General features: G+C 46.2%; 2 protein-coding genes across 2 annotated transcripts in view; both read left to right on the forward strand.

The window, feature by feature from the left end:
* The first annotated feature begins 51 nt into the window (after positions 1-51).
* Positions 52-3,022, forward strand: LOC107108548 (D-dopachrome decarboxylase-like). Its single transcript, XM_015408993.1, has 3 exons — positions 52-352; positions 972-1,147; positions 2,611-3,022. The coding sequence occupies exons 1-3, from the start codon at positions 245-247 to the stop codon at positions 2,681-2,683; spliced, it is 357 nt and encodes a 118-aa protein (XP_015264479.1). The 5' UTR covers positions 52-244; the 3' UTR covers positions 2,684-3,022.
* A 3,593-nt stretch (positions 3,023-6,615) lies between these two features.
* CABIN1 (calcineurin binding protein 1) overlaps positions 6,616-11,622 on the forward strand; it is a 94,073-nt gene continuing 89,066 nt past the window's right edge. The window contains exons 1-2 of the mRNA XM_015408948.1: positions 6,616-6,630; positions 6,745-6,837. Coding sequence (XP_015264434.1) covers positions 6,616-6,630; positions 6,745-6,837 — 108 coding nt within the window. The remainder of the gene's footprint in view (positions 6,631-6,744; positions 6,838-11,622) is intronic.

Consider the following 11,622-nt stretch of genomic DNA (forward strand, 5'->3'; position numbering starts at 1 on the left):
TCTTCCGGTGCGTGTGTACTTACGGAAGCAGAGCAGTGGCCGGCCCCTTTGCGCAAGCCAGGGCTGGGGACAGAGTTTGTTGGCGCTGCTCTCGTCCCATGAGCGCTCGCCCAAGGGCAAATTCCTCTTCTCCCCGACGGAGCGCGCTGCAAGCACCGCCTCCTCCGGAGCTCCAGTTTAGCCCCCGTAGCTCAGCCCAGTCATTGTCTCTCGGGGCCCGTCGGGGGGAGCTGCGGGAGCAACGATGCCCTTCGTGGAGTTGCAGACTAACCTGCCGGCCTCTAGGCTGCCCAGCGACCTGCTAACCAAACTGTGCTCGGAGGTCGCCTCTATCCTGGCCAAGCCCGTGGAGGTGAGGGGGCTGAGGCACCCCCCTATATGAGCTGAGGCTGGCAAGATGCCCCTCCCTGGCGGGCGGGTTCTTGACTTCCAGCTCTTCAGGCGCAGTTCCCGAGTGCCCCCCGGCGATGCTAAAGGCAGTAGCCGAAAGAACGGCGCCGCCTTGCACAGGAGCGCCTGGTTGGAAACTTCTTACCGGCCTCTGGTCTGGTTGAGCTGGTGTTCGGCGGGCGGAGAATTCTGTAGAATTCATGTAGAATTCTGCCGTGTGCAGAGTCTGAATGTGCCATATGGATAGTCTTTCATCGTATGTGCCTGCCCCAGGCTCCGGTTGTGGAGCTCTCCACAAGGGCAGGAGTTGGGCAGCTCATCCTGCGGGAGCTTTTGTTTGAAGGCGAGGGACAAAGGCAAACTGCTAGCCCCCAGTTGCTGCTTGCCCTGTTTGCAAGCTAATATGTTGGGCAGCTATGAAACTGAAAGAACTGGCTGGTCTGAGAGGGAGTCCACCTTTTCCTGGGAGATGGGGAGGAAGCTTCCCTGCTCCCTCTTGTCACTTCCCTGGTTCCTCTGTGACTCTGCCTTCTAGCTGTAGGATGCTAATTTCTTTTTGCTGTTTCTCGGATGCATGGCAGAGGGTGAACATTACAGTAAAGAGCGACCTGCCCATGATGATCAGTGGTTCCCAGGAGCCTTGTGCTATGCTGGTTGTGTCTTCCTTGGAAGTGGTGGGATCTGCGGAGCAGAACAAGGAGCACAGTGCAAAGTTCTTTGCGTTTCTCACCAAGGAACTGAGGCTTGGTACTGACAGGTAAGCATTAGGCCAGGGAATGAGCCAGAGAAATGGGGGGAAGAGGGGGGGGTTCCCTCCAGGCTTCCCCCCCCCTTTCTTTTTTCAAATGGAACATTTTTGGTAATTTGAGGGAGTTCTGCAGAAGCGTCTGTGAAATATGTTCTTTTGAAATGGCAAGGTTTTGCTCAATCAAAATATGTGGTACAAAGGTTTTTATGTAAGACAATCAGCACTCTATTATACAATAATACCTTTGTATACTGTCAACATATTCAACACATTTTCGAAGATATGTTCATTGTTTAAATTGGATGATTTTTGTCTACAAATGCTGTAGTAGGGATGAAAATATGTTATTCAAGAGTTCAGCATTACAAAAGTTTACCTTGATAGCCAGGTGTGTTGCTGGGCCTACTAGGTTTTTTTTTATGGTCGACTTTGGGGGCTCTTCCACCAGGCTTTCGATTAGGGTGCCACTTTTTAATACTATGGCCCTGCAGGCCCTAACACCAGCACAAACTCAACGACCAACAGCCTGGCAGGAACCTGGACTATGGTGGTAGGTGACCTTCCAAAGTTGAGAGAACGCCGCCATCTTGTATTAATATCTATGTCCTTAGCACTGATGATCTTATGTTGTGATTTTAAATTGTATTTTGTGTTTTAATATATTTTGGTATTTTACCATATGCATATATATATATTCTGAGCCTGCCACGGGCCGGGGGGAGGATACAAATTTAACAAATAAAATAAATAATAAATGTAAAGGCAGAAGTTGCAGTACGTTTTTGCTTTGGAAAACCTCATTATATCCAGCAGCCTATTTCCACTTGTGCAAGGCATGCTGCTTGCAACAGAATATTAGTCTAAATGTTTGTTTGTGCAGTGGTGGTAATTTGTAATGCAGTTAATGCATTTTCAAAGTGAGAAATGAAAAATATTCATGATTGTGCAAGAAGCCGTTCAGTGTCAACTGCTAATGCTTGTACAATGACCTGTGGACCATCAGACAAATACTAAGCTTAAGCTCTGAGACTGAGCAAATTTATTTATGCCTAGCTGGTGTGTATGTATGTGTGAGTGCCATCAAGTACTGGACAAGAAATGTGTTCTGTGGGTGGATGGCTGGGAGCTGCTAGAGAGTGAATAGATCCTATTCTCTTGGGTTCCCTATAGACAGAGTGGAAGAGAGTGTGTTGGAATAGCTCTTTGCCCCTTCTCCACTTTTTGGGCATTCCTCTCCCAAGCAAAGTTACATAAGCAATTCCAGAATTCAGAAAGGGGAAAAAAGCCTGGCTGTGTCAGCAGCTAGATAGCCAAGTCAGAGGGAGGCAACCAAAGTTTACAGCACAAGGGATGTCAAGTGCATTGCCGAGACAGCTCCATCAGCAGGCCTAGTGGCCCTGTTCTTACACCATAGAGCATAGAGTTGTACTTTTACCATCTAAAGTAACTTCTCCTTTTCCTCCCACTTAAAGGATCATCATTCAGTTTCATCCACTGGAACGCTGGCAGATTGGCAAGAATGGGACTGTCATGACTTTCCTGTGAAGTGTCCAGAAGTCCACCAAATGATCTCTTGGCCAAGGCCATAAGCTACACTTTGTAGTGTTCTGCAGGATCCTCTGGGGGTTATACCTTTTCTTTTCTCGGAAATAAACCCAGTTTCCAGTTTACCTGGCAAGACTAGAAGTAACCCCTGAAGATCTGCATATGTGTGCTCACCTGTCAGACCAAGCCTTGTATTACCTTCCATTGCGTAGGTTTTGTGTGAGGTGCCTTTATTTTGTAGGGACAACATTTGTCAGCTACAGCCTGCTGATATGCTGTTTGCTTGGGGACCAGTAAAGGCAAATTACATTCTGTTAACAATAAACTTGCCAATTAAATGTTCACTGCTTTTGTTGTTGTTGTTTCTTGAATGCTAACATAATGTTTGATGCGGCTGAATTTGCTCAACATTTGTCAGCTACAGCCTGCTGATATGCTGTTTGCTTGGGGACCAGTAAAGGCAAATTACATTCTGTTAACAATAAACTTGCCAATTAAATGTTCACTGCTTTTGTTGTTGTTGTTGTTTCTTGAATGCTGACATAATGTTTGATGCGGCTGAATTTGCTGTTCAGCTTGGCAGACTTGGAAGTGTGAGGCTGTGAGCATCATGGCTGGGAGGACTAGATGAGTTAAATGTTGTAAGACATTTTATCAGACTCTTGTGAAAACTACCTTTATTTTTGGTTAGGGTAGACATGCCATGAAGAATGCTTCATTCATTGGCCAAGAATGAGCTCATAACTTGCCTAGCTTGAAAACGAGAAAAAAAATTGAAGCTGTGTTTTGGCTACACATAATTGGTTACTAGCTTGTCAATTTTAATTACACCAATATTTTTTAAAAATCTATCAAACAGAATCAAGTAACAGTTTAAGAAACAAAGTCAGCAAATGCCACACAGAATCCCTCATTTATGGACTTGCCACTTCCAGCATTATCCAGAGGAGGTGCACAGTGGATTCTCTTAGCAGTGGATTCTAGGCCTGGTTCAGAAATGCAGAATAAGGTTACAGAGATCCGAGGTGCAGAATGGACTGTATCGCTTGATAACTCCAGTTGCTGGATGCCACCTTTGGATATTCCTTTACAAAAACCAAACAAAAACTTCTTGTTTACAGAGCAGTAAAACATCAGGGAGAATGTTCTCCCCTCTCAGTATACTTGGAATACTGGTTTTCTACTTCTAACCCTGACCTAGATGGCCTAGGCTAGCCTGATCTCATCTGATTTTGAAAGCTAAGCAGGGTCAGCAGCCCTGGATAGTATGGGGTGGGAGGCCACCGAGGAAGTCCAGGGCTGCTATGCAGAGGTAGGCAATGGCAAACCATCTTTGAACATCTCTTGCCTTGAAAACCCTATGGGGTTGCCATAACTCATCTGTGACTTGATGGTACCTTCTATCACCACCACCACTTCCAGGGAGTTGTATTTTAGGACAGCATTCCAAAAGGTGATCTGCTGACTACAGGCTAAAGTGGCACAGTCCATTTTGTCCTCCATGTATAATGACTGGTCTAGACATGCAGCAGGAGATGGTGGGATGAGCTGTACCTAAGGTTGGCAATCTCCAGGTGGGGCCTGGATATTTCTCAGAATTACAATTGATGTCTAGAAGACAGGGATAAGTTCCCTTGGAGAAAATGGCTGCTTTGGAGGGTGGACTGGATGACACTATACCCTGCTAAGGGCTCTCCCCTCCCCAAACCCTGCCCTCAGGATCCATTCCCAAAATCTCCAGGAATTTACCAAACTGGAGTTGGCAACCCTAGCTGTACTACTTCACATTGTGGATTGGGATATTCATATTTTTAATGCACCCAGACTCCTTGCAAATAAAAGCACACCAGCTTTTTGCATGCTGCGCTAGTGTTTAAATTACAGGGGATGATTTATGTAAGGAAACTTCTGAACAGTGCAACTCACCCCCACAGTCTTAAGCGGCACGGTCCTTTTCACCACCTCATTCTGTTTTATGTGTAGCTCATGCCTTATCAGAAGCTGTGGTGGCTCAAGTGGTTAAGATGCTGAACTGCAGGCTGTGGAAGGTCAGTAGTTCAACAGTTCTAGACCCGCGTTGCTGCATGACGGAGTGGGCTCCCGTCTCTAATTCCAGCTCCTGCCAACCTAGCAGTTCGAAAGCAAGAAATTGCAGGTAGATAAATAGGTACCACTTCGGTGAGAAGGTAACAGCGTTCCGTGCGCCTTGGTGTTTAGTCATGCCGGCCACATGACCACGGAAACGTCTTCGGACAGCGCTGGCTCTGCAACCCTAGAGTCGGACTCGACTGGCTTTCGAGCAAGGGAACCTTTACCTTTAACATGCCTTATCATGACACTTCTATGCAATCCTAACATGGGGCCTGCACCTTGAACTGTGCCTCCAAGGACCCCTTTTTCACCTTCTCCAGGGGGTGATGATAGGTGTACCCCCGGGAACAAAACACGTTCCGGAGACCGTATTTTTGGCGGGAAAGGTCGGACCGTTCTACTCCGCCCTTTCCGGCCCCTGCCTTCCTATTGGGAGGCTGGCGTTGCCCTATCAGAAGACGTTTTGCTGTTCGCCCGCGGAAGTACGCTAGCCCTCTTTTCCCTCTGACTGCCCCGCCTCCGGGAGTCTTCTCCCTTCGACTCCCCCTCCCCTCCAGGGCAACCCTTGACTGACTCTGGAGGCGAAGTGTAGACACGTGAAGCACGTGTGAAACCGGCCTGCCACTTAAAGAAAAAGGACGAGGCTGCGCCTACCTGGGCAGCTCTTTCCTCCTCATGACTCCTCCGCCACGGCGGGGCGCTGAACTAGATACCGGTCCGAAGGAGGCAGCGACGCTCGTTTCGAGCCCCGCTGAACAAGGGGTGGTGCCTGCGGTACTAGCGAGGCCGGTCTTTGATCGCCGGCGGAAGTCTTAGCTGTCGCTCGTCCCGTCAGCTTTTCTCGGCTTTGCTCCTGCTACACCAGCTCCTGCAGGGACGGGGAGCGACGACGCCGGGTCTCCTCGAAGATGGTGAGGCGGATTTCGGCTGTGACGGTCCTTGTTGGAAAGCAGGAGGGAGACTGACGCGCGTCTCGCTTGCTGCCCCTTTCTTTGCGGGAGAGGGCGGCTTCTGTTCTCCCTTGACCCAGACCAAGCAGGCCCGAGAAAGATAGCAGCCGTGTATGCCGAGACTGTTTTGTAGGCCTTCGGTTCTTAATTAAACAAATCGCAGGGGATTAAATGTAAACCCTGTACGTAGTCGAGCAGCGTCGCCGATCCTTGGTGTGGTGGTGGCCATATTTTCTCCCGGCACTTCTCTTTAGACAGATGTCAAAGTGTATTGTAGTGGATTCCCTCTGTCCCCACTTCTGAATGAGTGATGGGTTCTGGAATAAGATAATGACCAGCTGATTTGCTTCCAGAGTTTTAGCAGTTTATTTTTTTCTTGCCTCTAGATAAGGATTGCAGCATTGAATGCCAGTTCCACTGTTGAAGATGACCATGAAGTAACCTTTAAAAGCCACAAAACTCAGACAAAGGAGGCACAAGTGAGTAAAGTTCAGTTCCTGAAATATTCTAACTGGAGAGAGCGGCTTCTGTTCTCCCTTGACCCAGACCTAGCAGGCCCGAGAAAGATAGCAGCCGTGCATGCCGAGACTGTTTTGTAGGCCTTCAGTTCTTAATTAAACAAATGCAGGAGATTAAATGTAAACCCTGTACGTAGTCGAGCAGCGTCGCCGATCCTTGGTGTGGTGGTGGCCATATTTTCTCCCGGCACTTCTCTTTAGACAGATGTCAAAGTGTATTGTAGTGGATTCCCTCTGTCCCCACTTCTGAATGAGTGATGGGTTCTGGAATAAGATAATGACCAGCTGATTTGCTTCACGTAGTCGAGCAGCGTCGCCGATCCTTGGTGTGGTGGTGTGGCCATATTTTCTCCCGGCACTTCTCTTTAGACAGATGTCAAAGTGTATTGTAGTGGATTCCCTCTGTCCCCACTTCTGAATGAGTGATGGGTTCTGGAATAAGATAATGACCAGCTGATTTGCTTCCAGAGTTTTAGCAGTTTCTTTTTTTTCTTGCCTCTAGATAAGGATTGCAGCATTGAATGCCAGTTCCACTGTTGAAGATGACCATGAAGTAACCTTTAAAAGCCACAAAACTCAGACAAAGGAGGCACAAGTGAGTAAAGTTCAGTTCCTGAAATATTCTAACATTGTCTAAGCCCACCACATTGAATATTTTGGACTCTGTAATGCCCGAGTTAGTAGCCCTAATAGCCCAGACTAGCCTGATCTTATCATAGCTTGGAAACTAAGCAAGGATCTGCCATGGTTAGTGGTTGGATGGAAGACCGCCAAGGAAGTCTTGGGTTGTTATGCAGAGGAAGGCAACAGCAGACCACCTCTGATTATCTCTTACTTGGAAAACCCTGGGGTTGCCATGAATTGGATTGGATGCAACTCGACAACACACTTTGCTTACTTTAATGCATGGATTAAAATTCTGTTCCCTTAGCCTAATAACATATCTTAGTCTTGGAACAGTATGGGTGTGTTCAGACGGGGCATCTGCAATGGAATAGGTGCCGGTTGCAATCGGTGTACTTACCGGCGTTCACACGTAGAACATCTGCCTTCCATCCCTAACTTGTTGCAAAGAGATTTACACCGTTGTATTCTGCCACTAGGTCCCCAGGTGGTGGTATCCTGAGTACACCGGTTGTAATTGCTTTACCCCCCCGTCTGATCGCTCTCCAACGTTGCAGAGCCTCTTCCGTTCGGAAGCCTGAGGATTCCAATTTTCGCCCACCATTTATTTTTAAAGATTGGCGATATGCGCTTGGGCGAAGCTTCACCCTGGCGTTTGTTTGTTTTTTAAAGCAAAGGGCCTTAGTTTAGCGTTTCGGAGGAGTCCAGGACCTCAGGGAGCTACTTTGCTCTTTAAACTTTAAAAGTAAGTCCTTACCTTTAAAGTTTAAATGTCAGACGGGTTTTTTTGCGCATGCGCAAAGATTGCCATTCTGTGGATGGCTGCCTATGCGCATGCTCAAACTGAGTTAAAAAAAAAAAACGCCGATGCCCGCTACGTGTGGACGGGCATACAACGATGGGCTCCACAGACAGGAGGTGAGTGTGATTGTGTTTCAGCCGGCATAAACTGCACCGGTTCCAACCGGTACAGTTTATGCCGGCTGAAACGCCCCGTCTGAACGCACCCTATGATTGGTATGTCAGATGCAACTAGGGGGACCTGGGTTCAAATCCCCATTCTTTCATAAAGCTCAGTGGGAACTTGGAACTAGTCATTCTCAGCATAATCTACCTCACAGGGCTGTTGTGAAGGTAAAATGTAGTTGTTTGACTTTGGTGACAGGACAGAATATTAAAAACAATCAGAATTAAAAAAATAAATAACTTGTGAGAGATTCCATAGGTGTCCTGCTGGAGATGTAAAAAGAGGAGGTGTAAGAGCTACCCATAAATTAGATTAAAATGTAAACTGTAGTGTCCAGTGTACATGTGTGGAAGTTTGTGAAGGCTGTTTCAGATAAGCAGATAGCACAGTGTGTTCAAATACAATGGGAAGAAGAAGAGATTGGATTTATACCCTGCCCTTCACTACCCAAAGGAGTCTCAGAGCAGCTTACGAACTCCCTTCCCCTCCCCACAACAGACACCCTGTGAGGTAGGTAGGGCTGAGAGAGCTCTGACAGAAACTGCTCTTTTTCAAGAACAGCTGTGCCAGAACTATGGCTTGCCCAAGGTCATCCAGCAGGTGCAAGTGGAGGAGTGGGGGATCAAACCCGGTTCTCTCAGATTAGAGTCCGCGCACTTAACCACTACACCAAACTGGTTCATATGTTCAGTTGTAAGTGGGTGAGGGAGAATAGAGTGAATACTATTCAGGCAAAGGTGAATATGTCTGTAGTTCTAAATTAATGTCTAATCTTAAAGTGCTTGCAATATGCCAGCTGCGCTCCTTATTCTTAAACTTGGGCTAAATTTGCGGATGATACAAAGTTGTTCAGGGTGGTGAAAACCAGTGAGGATTGTGAGGCACTCCAAAGGGATCTGTCAAGGATGGGCGAGTGGGCGTCAACATGGCAAATGGGGTTCAATGTGGCCAAGTGCAAGGTGATGCACATTGGAGCCAAAAATCCTAAATATAAATACACATTGATGGGGTCTGAACTGGCAGAGACTGATCAAGAGAGAGATCTTGGAGTTGTAGTGGATAACTCACTGAAAATGTTGAGACAGTGTGTGACTGCAATAAAGAAGGCCAATGCTATGCTGGGGATTATTAGGAAGGGTATTGTAAACAGATCAGCCAATATCATAATGCCCCTATATAAATCAATGGTGAGACCTCATTTGGAATACTGTGTGCAGTTCTGGTCACCACACCTTAAAAAGGATATTATAGCTTTGGAAAAAGTGCAGAAAAGGGCAACTCGAATGTTAAAAGGGTTGGAACACTTTCCCTATGAGGAAAGGTTAAAGCGCTTAGGGCTCTTTAGCTTGGAGAAACGATGACTGAGAGGTGACATGATTGAGGTTTACAAGATTTGGAGTACTGTGTACAGTTTTGGTCACACCTTAAAAAGGATATCATAGCATTGGAAAAAGTGCAGAAAAGGGCAACTAGAATGATAAAAGGGTTGGAACACTTTCCCTATGAAGAAAGGTTAAAGCGCTTGGGGCTCTTTAGCTTGGAGAAACGACAGCTGAGGGGTGACATGATCGAGGTTTATAAGATTATGCATGGGATAGAGCAGGTCGAGAAAAAAGTACTTTTCTCCCTTTCTCACAATACAAGAACTCGTGGGCACTCCATGAAATTGCTGAGCAGTTGGGTTAGAATGGATAAAAGGAAGTACTTCTTCACCCAAAGAGTGATTAACACATGGAATTCACTGCCACAGGAAGTGGTGGCGGCTACAAGCATGGACGGCTTCAAAAGGGAATTAGATAGGCATATGGAGCAGAGGTCCATCAGTGGCTATTAGCCACAAGGTATAGATAGGGGCTCTGGGGCAAGTGATGCTCTGTCTTCTTGGTGCTTGGGGGGGCCAACAGTGGGAGGGCTTTTAATGTCCTGGCACCACTGGTGGACCTCCTAATGGCACCTGGTATTTTTGGCCACTGTGTGACAGAGTGTTGGACTAGATGGGCCTTTGGCCTGATCCAACATTGGCGTCTTTTATGGTCTTATGTTCTTATTGTAACCTTCTTGGGATTTAGACATTTCTTTTTGGGTTCATGTTCTTTACAGTACATTGATGGTTTCTTAGAAAAAATCTTACTCTACTAATGATCGTAAGGTGTGCATTGCAGCCTTTGTGTTACAGAGTTGTAACCACTCCTAGGCACATCTCTGACACTTTGCTTCTTATCAAAAACAACAATTAAAAAAGCAACTCGATCAGCGTGGCTTCTCTTGGTGTTTCTGGTTTAATTTTATTTGCAGTAGATTCGATTGAAGAGTAAAATAGCTTCCAGCCTTATTGGTATTTATGTGCTTTCCCCTTTACCTGTCCCCCCAAAGTGTGGCATGCCTCTGCTGATGGAGCTGGTTTGCTGTCCATTGATGTTAGAGGTCCCCAGTCTTGTCATTCTGAGGACTTCAATATCAGTGCTGATGCTGTGCTGTCTGAAGGGGTTTTAAGTGGCTGCCATTACATCTGAGAGTCTGTTACCCCAAGCCTTACATAGGTAGCAGAGTTACTTGTGATTTGGTGTGAGATCGGTGTGCAGGGTGTGAGATTGATGATCTGGAGGAGTTTTACTTGATTCTGTTGTGGACAGATTGTTGTTTGATGGGGTTTAGGCTAATGGTAGCATAAAGTCCCTGCAGGGGTAGAGTTCCAATTAGAATGGTTCTTACCCCAGAAAAAAAACAGATCCATACATTTTTTTAAAACAGCTTAGTGGATTTTCCTGTCTGGCTGTTGTGTCAAGGAGTAGGATCTCTGGAATCAGGAAGGAACCTGGCTAAAAGACAAAGTTGCAGCTCTAGAGTAGATTTAGCTTGTTTCGTCTTTAAAGAATTGAGAGGGAAATGAAGTGACTGGCTACAGTGATGGTAGAGATGGACTTGTACTAAATCTAATGTAAGAGCTCTCCTGTGGCAGGTATGGTGAGAAAGAAAATGTACTTTTCTGCCCTTTTGAGTCCTCACAGCATCCTCCAGCAGTACAGTTCTGAGCCTATCTGTGTCTCCTGGAGGAAATTGTGGGTGTCTTGGCAGCACATTGTGTACAAAAATCAGTCGCATCCAATCTGACTTGAACTCCATATCAATTACACAGATTTTAAATTACTGAGGCTTTTAAAAAGGTTTCTGTGAATTCCTTTCAGTTAGTGCAGCCTGAGAATATGAACAGACTACTTAGAGATCTGAGACCGACCACTTGTCTCCTGGATCCATGTCCTTCACGGCTAATAAAGTCTGTTAGAAGTGGGTTGTCCTGATGGATGATGAATATTGACACCTCCTTAATAAAAGGCTCAGTACCTCTGGCATTAGGTGTTACCTTTGTATAAATTCCAGTCAGTATCAAATTACATAACACTGAAATTGCCTTGGTTTTTCCTGATTGGTCTACTGATGGGGAAGTACAGGCCTGTTGTTTCTCCTGCTTTTGATAGAATTCTTTTGGGCTGCCTTGGTGGGGATGTTCATTGAAGGCACTATTTTACAGCAGCTGTGGTCCTACCTAGAAGGAAGTTTCAGAAGGTGGTGCTGAGGGATTTTTCTCTGCCCCATCGCCTTTGGTCTGCAAAGTTCCACAGGGTTACATCTGGTTCCCGGTGCTATTTAATATTCAATGAATGAGACCATCTAGAAATCTGACGTGAATAGTCATCGATATGCGAATAATACAAAGCTCTCTCTTCCCCTTTGATTCAAAAAGGTGGTCAGTGCATTAAGTCAGTGATTGGAGGAGGGAAAGTAATAGAA

The sequence above is a fragment of the Gekko japonicus genome, unplaced genomic scaffold, assembly GCF_001447785.1.
Source record: "Gekko japonicus isolate JY-2015 unplaced genomic scaffold, Gekko_japonicus_V1.1 scaffold19, whole genome shotgun sequence".
In the NCBI taxonomy this organism is placed as follows: domain Eukaryota; kingdom Metazoa; phylum Chordata; class Lepidosauria; order Squamata; family Gekkonidae; genus Gekko; species Gekko japonicus.

Excerpts from the sequence above, each read along its gene's own strand:
- LOC107108548 (XM_015408993.1), top strand. The coding sequence starts at position 245 with ATGCCCTTCGTGGAGTTGCAGACTAACCTGCCGGCCTCTAGGCTGCCC. Across the intron at positions 353-971 it reads TCCTGGCCAAGCCCGTGGAG|AGGGTGAACATTACAGTAAA; the intron begins GTGAGGGGGCTG and ends GATGCATGGCAG. Across the intron at positions 1,148-2,610 it reads CTGAGGCTTGGTACTGACAG|GATCATCATTCAGTTTCATC; the intron begins GTAAGCATTAGG and ends TCCCACTTAAAG.